The sequence below is a fragment of the Sander lucioperca genome, chromosome 22 (assembly GCF_008315115.2).
Source record: "Sander lucioperca isolate FBNREF2018 chromosome 22, SLUC_FBN_1.2, whole genome shotgun sequence".
NCBI classification, from domain to species: domain Eukaryota; kingdom Metazoa; phylum Chordata; class Actinopteri; order Perciformes; family Percidae; genus Sander; species Sander lucioperca.
Window position 1 is genome coordinate 16,233,199 of NC_050194.1, and position 19,869 is coordinate 16,253,067.

General features: G+C 39.5%; 1 protein-coding gene across 4 annotated transcripts in view; it reads right to left on the reverse strand.

The window, feature by feature from the left end:
- Positions 1–19,869, reverse strand: part of LOC116061367 (potassium voltage-gated channel subfamily H member 4-like) — a 44,370-nt gene that overhangs the window by 11,238 nt on the left and 13,263 nt on the right. For 2 of the 4 annotated variants that reach the window (XM_031315529.2, XM_031315528.2), the window contains 7 exons: positions 19,596–19,729; positions 4,485–4,722; positions 2,922–3,079; positions 2,369–2,570; positions 1,287–1,481; positions 600–799; positions 55–304 (listed from right to left, as the gene is read on the reverse strand). In XM_031315529.2, the coding sequence (XP_031171389.1) occupies positions 55–304; positions 600–799; positions 1,287–1,481; positions 2,369–2,570; positions 2,922–3,079; positions 4,485–4,722; positions 19,596–19,729 (1,377 nt within the window). Of the gene's footprint in view, positions 1–54; positions 305–599; positions 800–1,286; positions 1,482–2,368; positions 2,571–2,921; positions 3,080–4,484; positions 4,723–10,236; positions 10,440–19,595; positions 19,730–19,869 lie in introns of those variants that run through there. The other 2 variants (XM_035997736.1, XM_031315530.2) reach the window with 2 other exon arrangements.

Genomic DNA, 19,869 nt, shown 5'->3' on the forward strand with positions numbered 1-19,869 from the left:
CTACATGAACACCCTAAACATGACGCTTTAAAAGGTCCACATCACAATACAAACCTAATATTGCCAACACCATGCTGTCTTTCAGTACCTCCAGGGACCCAGAGCAGACAAAGTAGTTGGCATGCAGAGCGTCACCCTGACGGATGAGGTACTCCCCAGGTACGCAGAAGGAGGTTTTTATATGGAGGGAGAGCGAGCGCAGGCAGCCACGACTAGCTCCCTTAAAGACCGGCAGTTGGAGGATGTCCTTATTCAGATGCATGGCAATGTCGGCCTGTAGCTCATCAGGGAAGTCGTGCAGGAGCTGGGGATGTGTGATAGATGTAATGAGGTGTGACACTCATTGGTAATTAGGGAATGGACACTGTTGCTACCAGTTACCCCTCTTATGAATTTCATTAGGATGTCAATTGCTGGTGTTCAGGCGGGAATGTGTTGTGAAAGATCATAACAATTACAGCTGCAAAGGGTTGTAAATGGATTGTAGAAAAGATTTCAGTGCTCAAACGCCATCTAAACATTGCTCTGAAGTTTCCTGAGGACAGACAGCACCATGTACAAAAGTATTACATGACAACAACAATGAAAGGGACCCCTACCGCGTTGGTATCTATACCATTGTTGACAGACCATGTGGTCTGGAAGTACTCCAGCATGCGCTGTTTGATCTGCTTGGGCAGATGGTGGACACGAATGAATTCCTTCAGGTCCTTCATGCGTGTGTGGTAGAGAGAACGCCGTGAATACATACGCTGAATGATGGCCGTCACGTTACCGAAGACTAGGGCGTGCATCAGCGCTGTGTGATGGAAACAAATATAAAGGCTGAATATTTTTTCTTTTAGCCTATTACAATTTGAATGTGTTAAATCACAACAAAAGTTAACTTAATTTTTAGGGTGACTATTACTTTTCACTTCTTTCAAACACTTTTGCTTCTTAAAAATATAAATACAATTTGATGTTGATCACTAGCCAATCATCTACACTTGTTACTGTGTATTTGCCAACTGATCCACAGTAATTTACTAGTTTGTTTATACCATTGTTCTGATAAGCAGTCTGAAAAAAATTAACCACACAATAATTATCTTCTGGATTGTTACACCAATAATTGTCACCTCAGCTTAAATACACTGTTTATTGGTATATAAAGATGGCAACAAGCTGCGTTTAAAACGCCAGCCAAATTAACCCACTTCCTGCTAAATCTCTTGCACTGGCAGCCCGAACTGACGCGCTGTTTTGCCAGGACGCTAGAGGAAGAATGTAACCTGGTGTCATACCGCCGACAAGCATGGTGCAGATGGAGAAGATCTTCTCAGCATCGGTGTTGGCACAGACATTGCCGAAGCCCACACTGGTCAGGCTGCTGAGGGTAAAGTAAAGGGAAGCAAGGTAGGCGCTGCGCAGTGTCGGGCCCCCTGCTGTGTTGTTGATGTAGGGCGTCTCCAGACGTCTGCCCAGCTCATTTAGCCAGCCTTGAAAGAGGAGGCAGAGCATGAGCAAACAATGTCCAAAGGGTTAGGGTTCATGTAATTGTTACGTCTGTGTGTCTTCTGCTCTGATACAGATGGTAGAGACCGGATGATACTGCAATACCTGATCTAAGAGAGACAGAAGTGTATGTTTAAGTCTTTGTATTTGTGTGTGTCAGAAAGAGATGTCAGGAGGCTGGCATGTTGGTGCAGGACAAGGGCAGAATTAGATCCTCCAGGGATAAATAAGGCCAAGTGTTAATTAGCAGGTATGACCTAACCTCCCTATAGACAGATACTGCCACAAATGTATGCATAATCACATATACAGACACATATACCACACACACACACACACACACACACACACTGCAGATAATGGGTCTCCATGTTGAACCATTTTAAACAGTGATACCAACAAGACATTACTGCGCTGCTTCTTACCAGGTTTTTTTATATCAGCTTTTGATCTGGTTACAGACAGTCCTCATTAGAGCGTCAGAGTACAGTGTTTGCCAACATCTCACCACTGAGCAGAGCTAGATATCCCAATAGATGAGTCATGACTATTTATAGCTGAGTGGGGACACAACAAAAGTAAAATCTAGTCTTTGGTGTTATTTATTGGAATTACTGCCTATTTAAACAAGAAAACAATTGACTTAAAGAGCACCTAACTGAACAAGTCTGGATAGCCAGCACTGCGCTTAAATTATGAAATGAACACTTTGAGCACAGCAAGGCCAAAGAAAAAATGATGGCACATGGTAAAAAATCAGCTGGAACTATTACTGTACTACATTTGTCTGCAACCCTTGCTGGATGAAACACCCAACCTAACTTTCACACTTGAACAGCTTTGTCTTCAGCAAGGCCTCAATCAGACTCACCAACTTCAAAGGTTGTATTGGCCATCATCTCATGGCGTCCAATTATGTACCAGATGCAGGCCATCCAGTGTGCCAGCACAGCAAACACAGACATTAGTATGGTCAGCACCAAGGAGCTGTACTGGGAGTAGCGATCCAGCTTCTGAAGCAGACGAAAGAGGCGCAACAGGCGTACCGTTTTAAGCAGGTGGACAAGGGAGGACTAGTGACAGAGAAAAAGAGAGAGAAAGTGAATCCTTCTGCCTTGTTATATCTGGAAAAATCTGGACTGTACATATATTGCATTTACACAGCTGAATATCACAGCTTGGACAAGCTTTGCTCAAATAAATATGTTTATCTTGTATAACATTCACTATTCACGAAGAACGAGTCACAAAGGCAGGCAGGCAGCAACAGCAGCAGCCTTGAGGAAAGCAAGGTAGTGTATTTCCAAAGGCTAAACATTTCAGGGGAAATTTCTTGTAAGTAATCCATTTGCTGCTTATGTTAGCAGTCACAGAGGGGAGGAAAAAAAAGAGAAGGCTGAACATATTATTTCAGTTGCACTCACCACTGTGATGTTGAAGGCATACAGCAGGTCAAAGGGCAAGGCAGCCAACAGGTCCACAAAGAACCAGCTGGTGGCATAATGAAGGCAAATCGAGCGCCCCTCATACACCACCTGCCCTGACTGGCTCACATAGGTGGTGCGGAAGGTCAGGATAATGTCTGCAAACACAAAGGTTGAAGGTGATTTTTTCCCCCAGTGACTAAAGGATGCTGTAGTCATATTCATATTCATTAAACTGGAAGAGGTACATTTGTGTGTGAATGACTGATACAATGATAAACAAATTGTACACAGTGAGGAAAGCTGAAAGTGTGAAAGGTCACAAGCATAGGTTCAATCTCAGTGGTTCACTTGTATGTGATATATACTTCAGACCACACTATGATGTTTGCAATTCACACTTTTGAGTGTGTAGTAGAGAAAGTAGATAATGGATAGTGTACCAATTTTAGACATGTACTGTATATCTAAAATTATAACACTATAAATGAAATGAAATGGAATATGCATGCAAATACGAAGCAGCTGAAATATGTGACTGTCTTAAGGCGTCCATATGGATCAGCGAGTTTGCCAGACAGATCATCTTCATCTTAGTGTCAGAATGTGGCAAGCACATAACAAGCAGACCTCTGGGTGTGTGGTCTGATGTAGAAAACCTCATCTGTCATCCAAGCTGTTGATATTTGCAGAGATGTTCATCATACAATACAATTTCAGTTATAGATAGAAGCTAAAAGAAAGTAAGATAATGATAATGATTTTTTTGCAAAATCAAATAATGATTGTCTAATTTTAGAAAGCACACAGCAATGTGCAGACTGGTGGTAACTGCAAAAATCATCAAAGTTAAAACAGTGTGCAAAACCACAGTGTACAATATTCCCTGAATGTTTTGAGCTGGCATGCCTTATTTTGAATTATGAATGATGAATATGTGATATGCAATCTATCAATTACATGACTTACAAATGAAAACAAACAAAGTCTGGGTATTAATACAGTAAATGAGCTTGAATAGACATGCAGAAAAAAGTTTCTCCCTAGCATGGCTGGTGGTCTCCCTCTGTGTGCCAAGTTGAGGGACGTGGACACGAACTCCTAATTAGACCACTGTTCATCTACACTTAGTGGAGCACAGTGAGGTTCCGCCACCTCAATTCTTCCCTTGGGTGTGCTTCCCTTTGGAGGTTAACCTGGCATTACCAACTGGGAGGAGTCCCTGGGTAAGACCTAGGACATCCCCAAGGGACTACAAAGCCCAGGTTGCCTGGAACTGGGGGTACTTTCAGGGGGAAAGGATACCTCAGTGACTGGTGGCAAGAGTGGCAAGAAAACTGACAGATGAAAATCTCATGTCACCACATAAAAATAATATTTGAAAGCAATAAAATATTATTATGATTTAGAGTTTGAGAGTTGATTTGATTGATCCTCAAAATAAGTGGATAGAATTGGCTTGATGGTGGTTAAACAACAACTTTTAACTTAGTAACTAGTTGAGCCACAGCACGAGAAATTCAGGTAAAATTAGGAAGCCGTGTCTTCTTTTCAAACACTCACCTATAATAAAGAGAAATTCCACTGCAATGTCGCTGATGCTGGCGGAGCGCTCAACTGCGTCACTGTTGTATTCCATGAAGCTGACATCATAGGGTACGGTGACAGCCACATAGAAGGTGGCCAGTAGAATAAGCCAGTCCCACAGGGCTTTGGACACGCTGTAGTGGAGCAGAATGAAGCGCGACTTTTGCACTGCTTCCACCTTGTACTCTGGTAGCGAAGGCTTGTCATTCATGCTCTGTAAGAGAAGTGTAGAAGTGCAAAAATATCTTGGTAAGAATACATACACACAGTCATACACATATATGTATATATGTACACACATTTCACAGACTAATCCTCTAAACTTCTTGATTTTCAAGCTTAATACATTTACAAAACACTCAAAACACATTAGAGAAGCTGCATAAATAATGAACTTCATAACCAGATGGTCATGAGGTGGAGTGCTGTGTAAATAAATGGTAATCAAATGGACATTGCCATGCCAAGATTTGCAGTAACAGACAATATAAATGTCAACACCCTCTCTTGTGCTCTGACTGCTGATGATTTAGTACGGTAGGCAACTCAAGTGAAACAGATATGGTAATGCTGCTGGTTATCTATTCTTGACAGCCTGCTGAAAAAGACAGTGATAAGCCTGTTAAATAGTCATGCAGTAATAACACAAAATGACAGATAACACTGTGGTCAGTGAGGAGGAAACTTATTACCAACAATGACGCCTGATAATCTCACATATTTCTTGGCCTTGGCTTGACTTCATCCTTCCAAATGCCATTAGTGTTTTAAGTCTCAGGTGGTAAAGTACAATGGTCATCGCAGAAAGCATAAATTGCTATTGCTGATGAGATGGGGGGATCCATTTGGCACATAATAAGAGTGCAGTTCTCTAAATAGGGCCATGCACTTGGCACATAATAGCCTTAACCATGTTTAGGAGACAGGAGGAGAAGCTATTACCTTCAACAGTGGTGAGAGGGAAACAGAAAGAAGAGATAAATGAGCAGTAATCCATCGGAGAACAATGGGACCGCTTCACAAACAGGTGTGGGCAAGCAAATAAGGAGGCTGGTCAAGTCTTAACTTGAAATTTCTTTGTAAGGGCTCTCTGAAGCTGACTTGGAGGGAAAAGACTGACTATTTGAGCAATTAAGTAATTGGGAGACAATGGACAACCTTTTCTTGTACTTCAAAAAGAGGAGAAAAACCAGAGAACAATCACACACTACTGTACGAATAAAGGCAAGGAATCTTCAAATTGTCGCCAGTGAAATATCTCATTCAGTCATGATATTGGAAGCAAAAAAGGTTCAAATTGTTTCTAGAGAAAAACACTTTAAAAACTGAATTGATTATGGCTGCTTGACACTGGACAATTTCCCGTCAACAGATGAGTGATTCCTCACAGTATCCCTCAGTCAGTTGTAACCACAGTGGAAAATCTAGCAGAAAGATCATGCTGACTGTCACCAACAGCTGTAGCCACTTTAATGATAGTTCAAGCAATGTCAGCAAAAGCTGGACTGTTTTTTTTAATTTGCCTTACAACATAGAGGTCAGTGCGTCCACCTGACCTTTGGCACTCGAGGCGGTCAGCCAAGCACATCCCGATGATTAGAAAAGAAAAGCCCAGCACTGCGGGGACACATAGGACTGCACGTCACACAGCTACAGCCGGTCTTCGCACTTCATTAACTCATGTTTTAGCCGAGAGCTTACTGTTACAACTACATCTCCCAACATGATTTGGGCTGCAGCACTGATAAAAGCCTGTCCTTTATGGGAAAGAGGCTGTAATGGCAATTTTGTAATCCCACTCTGACAATGAGGAACGAGACAAAAATCTCTTACAGTATTGTCAAACTTGTAATGCTCAGAGCAGGTACACAAGACAAAGGTTAGTTTGTAATATGCACACCGATGGAAAGGTGCTCTCTCTCTTTATACCTTGGCTTGGTCCACCCCCTCTGGTCAGGGTGGTTTCTTTCAGTTTGTGTATTGCATGACATTGTTCTCAAGACAAAGGGTCCAACCAACCAGAGGTAAGAATCTTCTGATGACATTCAGATGGGAAATGCCTTTGTATGTTCAATCAGTTCAAGATTCACTCAGTCAAAGGTAACATTGATAAATGATTCCGCATGATCAAATACAAGATAAGTTACTTTCTTATGGTAATTACATACTTACGGTCAAGTGTGATTTCATTACAGCATGATCAAAGAAAATTTCCCTCAGAAGGCTCACGCACTTCCCTCAAGCACAGAATATATTGCAGAGGATCCTCAGCCTCTAATGTATACCACAAAATGCTACTTTTTTTTCCAACAATGCAGTGGGAGTACAAAACAATACAAACTGTAATATGACCACAAGCCTGCAAGCCTCAATTGACTATGCTTTGCTTAGTACTTATTATGTGATTGTAGGATCAGTCCACTTATTAGCCTACACTTTGCAAAATGATCTTCAGTTTCAACAATCCAGTTTTCTCCTTCAATAAATTGTGTTACGAGAGACAAAACATTCGCTGTCTGAAAGGGTTGTGAGTGTGCAGAGGCAAAAATAATAAGAAAAACAAAAAGATAACTGAGGGAAAGATGTGAGAGCACCGGGCCATGTATTTCACAGTCAGACATATTTAAATCATAACTTAAAAAATGCCTCCAGATTCATAGCCCTTTGACAAGTGAAAAGAGGCAATTGTGGCTCTCCCCTGGGAAGTGCTTAAAATCAAGCCTGAGCTACTTGTCAGTGTGTGTGGTTACAGTAGCTGTAGTCTCGCAATGCCAGACCTATCTTACAGCGCTGTGGAGTAGCTGATACAATGATGGGTTGACAGCATCAAAACTGCCAGAACAGACAAAACAGCAAATCAGTGTTTGGGTTTTGGTAAGGAGCCTTCAGGCAAAGGAAAAACCCAAGCTGAACATGTTTTTGAGGAGGCAATTTAGTTTAAAAAATATAATTTTTAAATATACTTTTTAAATATTTAAAAAGTATGCAACCAAAATGTTCCAATTAAGCTAACTTTAATGGAGTGAAAACACACAGTTAGAGGGTAAACATTTAAGACAACCAAAAAACAAGTTCAGTTCAGCTATTTTAGTGTACACAGTGCCATTGACTAGCATTGCTAAGCCTCTGTCCTAATTGACAGGTCAGCGTGTTGCCATGCCCCTAAAGCATCCCCTGCTTAAAAAAAAAAAAAAAATGGGACCATGATTTACAAAATTCTTAGCAGTTTTCTGGAAAATGTCACGCCAAAAAAAACAAAACTGAAAATAATACTGAAAATATATAAATATTGCAAAACTTTCATCATCTTCTGTATTTAAGTATATTGTTGGGTTGTTTAATCTTTATATTTTTAAAAAAATGATCATGGATATTTTATATGTAAAATGAATAATATTTCCCTTTGGATTGTGGCGAAGTATTAACTTTTAGAAATTGAAGTTCTCGATTTTAGTACAAGTAGGCCTAACGTTACTTTAAAATTACACTTGTAAAAAATGATTGGAGGTTGGAGTGAATGTAGGGCTTTAATTTTTTAGCTGGAAAGAAAGAGGAAGCGGTAGAAGGAATTCAAAAGCAAATGACAGATAGACAATACGGGGAGAGACAGCAGGATCCAGAGGGATGAGCCAAAAGGAAAACAGGTTAGAATAACAGATGGAGAGGGAGAGAAAACGTGTAAAAGCAGTAGCTAGCTAGAGAAAGAGAATAGCGTTGAAGCTAATAACAGAGGGGGATTGAAGACACTGAAGAGGATGGTAATAAGACAGAGCCCAACTCTCTCGAATTCCAATCATAACAGTGTTTCCACCTATAATTATACAGTACCCCGCCAGAACAGAAACTTTTTTTTTTTTTAAACAGCAAAAATGAATCATCATTCTGTTACCTTCTTCAACGATAGTGACTAAACAGACATTTATTTAACTGAAAATCTGAGATTACAGCTTTAAAGTAGTTACTTGCCACCTCTATCTGTTTTATGACTGCACCATAGGGATGTACTCTCATCTAAAGATATATCAATGTGTTTTCCAGCAAGAGTATAGCTCCCCCCTTTTCTTCCTTGCCTGGCAGGGTGATGGGCTACAAATAGCGATCTAGTCAGAGTAGATGTGGCTGGTAAGTGTGGAGGCAGAGGAAGACATTGAGACAGAGAGAGAGAGAAAGAAAGAGAGAGAGAGAGAGAGAGAGAGAGAGAGAAAAAGTCTGAGAAAGATGGAGGGGCAGACGGACAGAAAAGATGGAAAACAGAATGGGAAAATGTATTCATATTCAGAGTGGGAGGATGTCAATGGTGGAAGAAGTATTTTTTTTCTAACTTAAAGCAGCAAAACCACAATGTAAAAATATTGTATTGCAAGTCCTGCATTTACCATCTCAAAAGTATAATCAGAAAAACATACCTAAGTATCAAAAGTACTCATGCAGAAAAATACCCCTTGTCAGTGTTAATATTACTGATGCATAATTGTGTTTAGCATCTAAATCAGGGGTCACCAACACGGTGCTCGCGGGCTTAATACATCCATGGCGGGCACCAGGTAGCCCCCAAGGACCACATGAGTAGCCCTCAGGGCTGTTCTAAAAATGAAAATTGAATATTGATATTATCTGTTTCCCACCTTGTTAAGTCATTGTTGATAATTATTGATAATGAGAAATCATTAACGTGATCAGTGTCTTCACATAGATGACTATCATTAATCATTAATAATCATATATAACTAAAGGCAAACTGAGCAAATTAGTTATTTCAGAAGAGTGTATCAAACTGGTAGCCCTTGTATGACTCAGTACCCATGAAGTAGCTCTCAGTTTCAAAAAGGTTGGTGACCCCTGATCTAAATGTTGTAGCTGGAGCTAATTTGAACTTCTGTATTTAAGTATATTGTTGGGTCGTTTAATCTTTATATTTTTAAAAAACTGATCATGGATATTTTATGTGTAAAATGAAGAATATTTACCTTTGGATTGTGGCGAAGTATTAACTTTTAGAAATTGAAGTTCTCGATTTTAGTACAAGTAGGCCTAACGTTACTTTAAAATTGCACTTGTAAAAATGATTGGAGGTTGGAGTGGATGTAGGGCTTTAATTTGTCAGCTGGAAAGAAAGAGGAAGCGGTAGAAGGAATTCAAAAGCAAATGACAGATAGACAATACGGGGAGAGACAGCAGGATCCAGAGGGATGAGCCAAAAGGAAAAGAGTTTAGAATAACAGATGGAGAGGGAGAGAAAAAACGTGTAAAAGCAATAGCTAGCTAGCTAGAGAAAGAGAATAGCGTTGAAGCTATAACAGAGGGGGATTGAGGACACTGAAGAGGATGGTAATAAGACAGAGCCCAACTCTCTCGATTTCCAATCATAACAGTGTTTTCACCTATAATTATACAGTACCCCGCCAGAACAGAAACTTTTTTTTTTTTTTTTTTTTAAATAGCAAAAATACCACTGCGTTTCCCCTAGCTTTATTAATTCTTCAGTGACGCACTCCATGGACGATGCAACGGTCTGTGGGGTTAGTTCACGTCTGTAATAACAACAGGACAGTGGAGTGCGTTAACGTTATCTAACGTTGTCGGTAACCTAGCTTGCTAATAAGAGTTACAAATAGGCTCGGAAGTGAGCGATATACCAGGTGGAAGTGTCTGGCTTGAGTGGCTCAGTCAATTATTTCACTTAACGTTAGTAAAGTTAAAGTTAGCTACAGTCCATCGTTTTGCTTACCTGAATCCACATTGTCAAACGCGCCCTTTTTGTTCCCATTTTTTCTATGTAGTGAGTTTAATTTACGTTAGCGTTATTGTTAAGATAGCTAGCTAGGTTTTTAGTTTTCTTCTTTTTTTTTTTTTTTTGTTACATCCGAATCTTAGCCAAACTAGCCAACTGGCATACGGGATCAAGTGCTGATGCTATGGTTACCTGCAGTTTAAAATAACGTCAGCACTGATCTAGAATGTACGGAAGTGTATTACATTCACCATAGAAAAAAACATTAGACACCTTATCTCGTAATTACGAGCTCCTGATCTCGTAATTTTGAGTAACAATCTCGTAATGACGAGAAAATAACTCATAATTTTGAGAAAAGATCTCGTAATTATGAGATAAATGCATTTTCACAACATCAGAAAACAGCTCTCTTTTGTGAAGCTTTCAGGCTAGCTGATGCCATGGAAGCAAATAGGCCTACGTCATGTGTTGTTTGTGTCTTAAAGATGAGATATGTTTTTTAATCCACAATGAGCTTGTGCTCAAACTTTAATGTACGAACCAACATCATCACCAAAACCTTATTAGAAATTATTTGCCAAAACCTAGCTTATAGCTACTCTTCTTCGTCTCCCTTAATACCAACATACACCATGGTCATATACCTAGACACCCTCCGCTGGTCATACTAGGTATTACAGTTGATTCATTACAACACACGTCTCACCTGTTTAGTTTAATCCGTTTTTATTTTGGTTTGGGTTTGAGACATTGGGAGATGCTAATGTCTTTAAGTACTATAGATGGGATTGTTATCAGTTTGTCAATTTTGCACAGGCACCTCAGGACTTTGCGGTTGTTCCAGCGGAAAGCCCATTCTGATCTGTTGGACATTAGTGTTTCTGCAGGATCAGTTGAACAGATATGTCCATTAACTAATACTATCTATAAAGTTACATAAGAAGTATCACGCTAACTTAACCCAGCTGAATTTAATGTTACCTCTCGGTGGTACAGTTGATCACTGAGCCGTGGCCTACTGACAACTAGCTAGATATGCCGCCTTCCAGGTGTTTAAAATGATCTCATAATTATGAGATCCGGATCTCGTAATTACGAGATAAGGTGTCTAATTTTTTTTTCTATGGTGAATGTAATACGCTTAAAGAATGTGCTCTAGCAGTTGAAAATATAGCTAGCTAGCTAATAAAAGGCAAGATTCCCAAATCTTTACATTTTTCTGGTTGAATTCAATTTGTACTAGGGCTGTCAAACGATTACATTTTCTTAATCGCGATTAATCGTTGAAGTTCTGTAGTTAATCGCGATTAATCGCATGTTTTATCACATGATTAAAATTCTATTCTATTATTTAGCATTTCAGAACTGTTTTTAAGTACATATTAACAATGGAAAGCCATTCTTACCAGTGTATCTTGATTGGGAATCAAATGAATGCAAAGAAAGTGACTTTATGAACTTGATTTTAAGATTTGTATTTGTTTATTATATATATATATTTAATCTAGTCACACATATGAATTTAACAACAACTTTGAATGCACCACGAGGCTGTAAATTACCAGTTTCATTGAACGCACGTCTGTGTTTTTCCGACAACAGCAGCTGCAGATTGTTACATCCCGGTGTCGGAATCCTCTACAGTGAAATACAGTCACACTTTACAATGTTTAGCGTTAGCTGTCAGCATTGTAACCGTGTTTAATCCAGCTATTAGCTAGCGGTAGGCTAACGTTAGCTGCTGTCGAGTATAGTGTTAACTAGCGTCACGTGCAGCAATGTTTCTGTTGCCTGTAATGTCTGTTTCAGAGCATCAGAGAGAAGTGCAGGCATATCAGTGGCACCAGAATGAGGCACCGAAATCCGTGTTGCTATTCCTGCAGCAGCAGGATGTGTTACGAGGATGTATGACAAAATAGTAGCCTGTTAGGCACGACGCAAAGCAGAGCGAAGTGAAAATAAATTAATAAATGCCGGCATGCGATTAATACGCTAAAAAAAAATTAACGCATTATGCTCGACCCTTAATTGCATCGCAATTAACGCGTTAATGCTGACAGCCCTAATTTGTACATGATACGTTAACACTTATGACAAACAAAAAATTAAAACAGTTATATTTTAAAGAATTATTTTCTGTAACCCCTGAATAGTGTATTGGCCTACATAATATTGACTTATTGATGGCATTGTTTATGTATTATGTTTAGATAACGTTACATTATTAATGTCATTTACTTTTTCATATGGCTGTCATTGGATATATACTACTGTTTTATATATCTATCTATATATATATCTATATATAGATACTGTATATATAGCTATATATATAGATATATATATATATCTATATATATATATATCTCTATATATCTATATATATATATATAGATATATATATATATATTTATATTATAGGCTATACATATTCACAGAATATTTTCTTCTTTATTATAATTTTACTATCAGCAGCAGGAGGGTCATCGCTATGTTCCCAGGGCCCTAGGTTATTGATCTAAACTATTATTATAAGAGATTGGTAAATATGGGCTATCTTTGCAGTTCAAATTGCAACAAAGGGAGATTGACTTTTTAAATGTCCCTTGAATGGTAAAAATCTGTTCAGCCAATATGCAGATATCAAGAACATTGTCTTGCCTGCAAATCTAAGGGCGCATAAGCTGTATGTGGGTGAGTTTAACATATTGACCCAGGGAAACACATTAAACATCTGATATAGGGAAAACCACAAGAACATAAAACCCTTTAAAATATGTCTTTAATGTGTCATATTAAAAATATATTGGCTAGGGAACATAGATGCGCTACAGCAGTAGCTTCATTTAGAATTGATATTATGTTTTATGAAGAGGCAATTTTAAGAAATGTACCATCCAAGGAGTGTGTGAAGAAACAGTCCAATGAAACTGGGTCTAATAAAAACTAATGCCTACACTTGTGGAAAATGACTGTTTGAGGATAGCTGACTGGTGTATGTGCAACCATATAATCATGAAACAACTTGATGAATTTTACTTACTGATATGTTTGATGCAACATTAACTGCTCATCTGCATGGGACTTACTGATAAGTGACTCAAAAGTTGAAAAAAATAGTTCAAACAAGATCTTTATTATGCTGCGTTTACCACGCTACTTTGAATTTTCTCTTACCTACACTTTAATTTTTATGTCAAATCTTGAGTTATAGGTTATTCTTCTGTAATTCTTTTGTGAGGATGCACAAATAAAATCTCAGTGGGAATTAAAAAACACTTTAAATTGGTAATTCGGCTGGTGGTAGAGGCAGCATGGGGAGCACTGATGGGCATGTGCATGTATGAAAAGGAGAGGGAATGAGAGACAGAGAGCAGACTGTAAACACATAGCGCTGATCATTACATTTCTTATTCCATTTTATTTATCTTAATGTGCGAGAGAGAAAGAGACACTGTTGGTGTGAAAATACAGTCTCGTACACCCTCTCACTAAGGGTGCTGGAATAAAATTTGAATAAATATTTTGCATATGATTCTGAATGTGTTGATGGTTTACCATATGTTTGTCTCAAGCAATCATTTACTGTCTGTGTATGTATGTGTGAAGTGTGTGTGTGTGTGTGTGTGCTATAAGAAAGGGTATGGTGTCAGTGAACAGTGCCATCTGTAAGTAGGTGGGTTTGGAAGCAGGGCAGCAGGAGGTTTGGCAAACAGAAGGGAGGTGTAGCACATTGTTTCCCATGAAGACACCTGCAGGTCGGGTCTGTAAGCTGCAGCAGAGCTTTTGTTACTGGAGGTGTTAACAGGATGCAGGTCAGGTTCATGTGAGGGTATTTATCTCTTTATCGTCTTTTCAGAAACATTCTAACTAGCCTGGTCCTACCAGACTCTGGTACATTTCATTTGTACAGAGAGTCTGGCCACTCTCCATTGACAAGTGTTAACTTCCTTGAAGGTGGGTACTCTGTTAAAGTTTAAAACTATTGGATCTACCCAGAGCTACTCTGGATCTGTCATAACCAATCGCTAATGTTTGGTCGTGACGTCGGCTTAGCATCGCTAGCATTCTCCTTACGGCTGATTTCCACCAACTGCGGAACGGCTGCGGATCGGCTTTGCTGCGTGTCGGCTCCATGCTCCACTGTCCTTCAATACCCACCAGGTTCGTATTTGTTGCGGAACGGCTGCGGCCATGACTGACATCTGAAGTCACTAGGACCCACGAGATCTCGCAAATTCACGTATGATCGCACGATATAACAGGATGTAGTTTCTATAAACAGAACCACAAAACCAACAACAGTTTGTTTCCATTCCGACTTCAGGCCTGTCTCCGCCCATTATGAGGGTTTCAAGGTGTAGTGCAGGGAAATATGATCTGCCGTGAGCATGGTGTATTTTATTTTGAAAATTATCCGGATGTTTTATTTTGCTTCTGTGCTCGACTTCCTGTCCCGCACTATCTGCCCTGTGCTGAATTGCTGCGGAGCTCTCCGGTGTCCGGCAAAAATAGAAGCTCTACGAATCTGTTCCGGAGGGGTGCAGATCGCTGGAGCTGGGACGGAGTCAGAACGCAGCCAGTGAAAATACACACATTGACTTTAATGGAAACCTATTGACTCTGCCGCCGTTCCGCAGACGTTCCGCAGTTGGTGGAAATTTATGAAGGTAAATATGGTGCAAAAAGGGAGAGCTTGTAGAATACAATGTGAGAACTTGCAGAACAAAAAATCTGAACTTGTATGTTAAAATTTGCACTTGTAAAAATTTAATTTGCACTTGTAAAAATAAAATTTGCACTTGTAAAAAATATTCACACACATGTGATCTGAATTTGAAGTCATACAAAGAAAAAAAACATGAGAGCTTGTAAAAAAAATCTGAACTTGTAAGTTGAAATTTGCACTTGTAGAAAATGTTCACACACCTGTATTCTGAATGTGAAGTTACAGAAAAAATATTCACAAATGTGTATATTGATATTTACATGAACACAATGACAGCTGCAAACTTATAATGCAACATTTACTCGTATACTTTTTTTTTTACTCTGGTTCATTTACCATCACAACCACAACTCAGTGATTACAACCTCTCGAATCTGTCACTGCAACTTGACATATGTGCTCTCTCGCATCACAAAGTGGCCAATCTGCGCACCTCGACTTTCACAACACTCTTGACGATACATTTGGTGCAAAACTAATTTGTACCTGTGGACTTAGGCTGTGGAGCTCTGAGCTAACAGAACGGGAAAAGCCTTCTTATATACAGTCTATGGGAAAAGCAGGGTTTCTATCGCCAGATGAGGGACAACTCTGTCCGGCTTATTTATGTAGCATGGAAACTTGGTGGAATAGCATGCTAGCGTTAGCTAGCTAACTAGCAGCCAGCCCGCTTCTAAATAAATACCTTTTAATTATCTAAACACTTTTTAACAGTCAAACTAAAACACTGGCGGTGAGCTCCACGGCCTGCAGACGCAGATGGACCGTCATCAGTGGGGATCGACCAGCGTAGTAACACTGCTTTTGCCAGAAAGTTTCGCTGCCGACCTCGACCTGCAGTCGGAGCTCCAGCGGGACACGGAGAGCCCCACATCCGGTAGCAGCGGCCATGACCAGAGCTTGCTTTGCTGATGTTGTGCATCCCTGCTAAGAATTGCACCCGCTTGGGCAGAAACAATAATTTCTGCAGAATTCATTGCTGCCGAAAATTGCATCTAAGTAGCAAGGAAATGCTACTACAGAGTCTGATAAAACATTGATATCTCTCTAAACCTTCTAAAATCCTAATCATTATTGATGAACATGACAGAGAGATTTACTATATTGCCTAGTTTTTAAACAGTACATTGCCTTATAAAATCATTATTTTCCCTAGTGGATGCAATTCTCGGCAGGGATGCGAAACTTGGCACCTGTTACCCACTGATGACGGTCCGTCTGCGGCTGCAGGCCGTGGAGCTCACCGCCAGTGTTTTAGTTTGACTGTTAAAAATGTTTAGACAAAAGGTATTCAGAAGCGGGCTGGCTGCTAGTTAGCTAACGCTAGCATGCTATTCCACCAAGTTTCCATGCTACATAAATAAGCCGCACAGAGTTGTCCCTCATCTGGCGATAGAAACCCTGCTTTTCCCATAGACTGTATATAAGAAGGCTTTTCCCGTTCTGTTAGCTCAGAGCTCCACAGCCTAAGTCCACAGGTACAAATTAGTTTTGCACCAAATGTATCGTCAAGAGTGTTGTGAAAGTCGAGGTGCGCAGATTCGCCACTTTGTGATGCGAGAGAGCACATATGTCAAGTTGCAGTGACAGATTCGAGAGGTTGTAATCACTGAGTTGTGGTTGTGATGGAAAATGAACCAGTAAAAAAAAAGTATACGAGTAAATGTTGCATTATAAGTTTGCAGCTGTCATTGTGTTCATGTAAATATCAATCTACACATTTGTGAATATTTTTTCTGTAACTTCACATTCAGAATACAGGTGTGTGAACATTTTCTACAAGTGCAAATTTCAACTTACAAGTTCAGATTTTTTTTACAAGCTCTCATGTTTTTTTTCTTTGTATGACTTCAAATTCAGATCACAGGTGTGTGAATATTTTTTACAAGTGCAAATTTTATTTTTACAAGTGCAAATAAAATTTTTACAAGTGCAAATTTTAACATACAAGTTCAGATTTTTTGTTCTGCAAGTTCTCACATTGTATTCTACAAGCTCTCCCTTTTTGCACCATATTTACCTTCATAGAAATTGGGGGTTAGCCAACTCTACTCAACTCAACTCAAGTCAACTGGCTTTTATTTTGAAACTACACATCAGAATGTCTTGATACTTAATGGGTCACACCATGGGGTCGTGTACTATAACCCTGAAGTGGAATTATCTTTTGATAACAGGGCGTTTCCTTTAAAATTGAATCCAAAATAATTATATAATCAGTCGCATATTTGTGACTTTGACTGGCTTTTATTTTGAAACTACACATCAGAATGTCTTGATACTTAATGGGGCGTGTACTATAACCCTGAAGTGGAATTTATATATTAATCATATATAATTATTCTCATATTTGAATCTTTGGTGGGCTTTTATTTTGAAACTGTACACCAGAATGACTTGAAACTTCCTGGGTGGCAATATGAGGCGGTGTACGTCTAATATTACCCTGAAGTGAAATTAGTGTGTGGAAACAGGGCCTTGTCAGACATTTCCTTTGACGGTATTAGCTTTCAATGACTGTCTCTCGCTATGTATCAGACGAATGCTTTTATTTTGAAATCAGTTCTGAGACGCTATTACCGTAAAGCTATTATAATCACGTACAGCAAAAACACTGGGTCGGCTGTCTTGACTGTCGTTCACGATGTGTCGGCTGGCTTGACCGCAGTCTCCTTCACCACTAACGGAGCGAGCTGGAAAATCAAACTTTTCCTGAACCCCGTGGGGAGGAGGGCCACAACATCATGGCCACCAACAAAAGTCAGCAAAGATTGTTCTTGCTCGGGCTTTAACTTCTGGATATTCAGCAGCGTTGCCACAACGGACCGAATGGCTTCGCTCACATCTTTCTCCACCACCATTACGGAACTACAACTCAAACTAGCGCACGACCTCAACGCCGTTGTTCTCAGCCACCCCCTCTGTTCGCTGATTGGACCTGTAAAGATTGGCCGGAGAAAATCAAAGAATATACTACAAACCCAGACGACGTACTGAAGGGAAATGAAAATTGAGCGGAAGTACGTAGGAGGGCGGAGCCAGGCTATGTTCTAACTGCAATTAAGGTGCTTTTTTTAAGGCCAAGGTGACCTTTTCAAATTGCTTGATTTGTCTGACCAACATAAAAAAAACAAAAGGTTCCTCATGTTACAATGATATAAAACATTCTTACATTTGAGAATAAGATGACAATGTTTGACATTGCTTGATAAATTATTTAAATAATTTAGTCGACAGAAATTTGTTTTAATTTCTTCTTCTTTTTTTTCATTCCTTCTTTCTTCATTCCTTCACCTCTTTTTCTTTGTGTTATGAATAGCTGGTTTTGGCAAACACGTTTGACCGGCCACTGGAAAAGGATAGCGTGTTTGAATGATAAAAGTGTGCAAAAGAAAAAAAATCATGTCAGATTCTCATTTTGTTATTGCAAGTTCTAGCAATATGTGTACTAGCATTAAGGAAGGAAGCTTAAAATGTTGGTAATAAGTAAGGGGTGTACCATTACCAGTAAAAGTTAAAGTGCTTTCAGGGACCAAACAGCCTTTTTTTCTTATTATTTTTCATTTTCAAATTCTAATAGCCACTTGAATCACACATCTCTCACATGTTTCCAGCAATTTCTTTTACATTTTAAATTGCCCCTGAAATGTTCTGAATTGCTTTTAACCCCCTGGGATGCACCGCCACATTGTGAAGGACATGTCTGAGTACATTCCCAGTTGGTAACTGAGCCTCTGCAGGGAGGGAGCAGGATTATCTCAAAATGGTGCTCCGCTAGAAAAACTGCTCCTCTTTGGTATCTGAGAGCAAAACAGGAGCTTGATCTAATGAATAACATTTGCTTGGAGTGTAGCACGACTTTATTATTCAAAGCCTACAAAGGCCTTTGATCTGTGGAAATGAGTCAAGAGGCGATGAAGCAGACCATAGCTCAGGTCTATTTCACAACAACAAAAGGCCTCTTAATGTACTTGAAACACACAAAAAATAAATAATATACAGTAGATTGCAAAAAAAAGGTTGCAATCTATATGCAATGAGACTATTTTATCCTTCACATTATCCAACAGGTTGTACATATATATGATAATATATAAAAGTACTAGACACAGCATTTTGGCCTATATGGATGATGCTAGTGACATAATGACCTACATCACGGAGCCCCTATGGCGAAATGTTGGCATGTCCTTACAGTCCCAAAAAAAGACCCATAAGACCTCACTGTCAGTGTCAACCACATTGTGCCTCCCAGCAGCCACTGCTGCCACAGTGACCTCGCTATGTGTCCATCTGAAGTCACCAAACAACAGCTTCCATGCAAATAAATGCAAGAGAAGCAAGATTAAAATCATTCAGGAGACTTAAAATAGTAAACCCATTCATTTGATGACATTTCCAGAGATAAGCCACACTCTGGGAATCTGGGTCAAGACGTCCCTCATATTGTCTTCTTAAAAACTCATCTTTTAGATATTAACATTAATAATTTAAGTTAAAGATTGAGGGTGCTGCACTTCTGAGTAACTCCTGTTTATTTTCTTAGAGGGTATTTCAGGGCACACATACAAATGCTATCACAGCCAATTTAGGAAGTATGTCAGAGTTGTATAAAATTACTCACGCCACCCAGGTTGGCCTCTCTTTTGCCTCCCCTCGAGAACTGGCTGGTCAGCTGGTACAACATGGTGCGTCCCCGCTTCCTGGCCTCGCTGAAGTGAGAGCTGCTCTTCCTCCTGTGCCTCTTGTCTTCTGAAACTGTCACACAGAACAGAGAGGAACATTGTGTCATTTAATGGCCAAACTCTGTCAGGTTTTTATGCCAAACAATCATTCCTGTAATAGTTACACAAGTGACACAAAAACACAACTGACTTTACTTTCATTTGATTGCATTA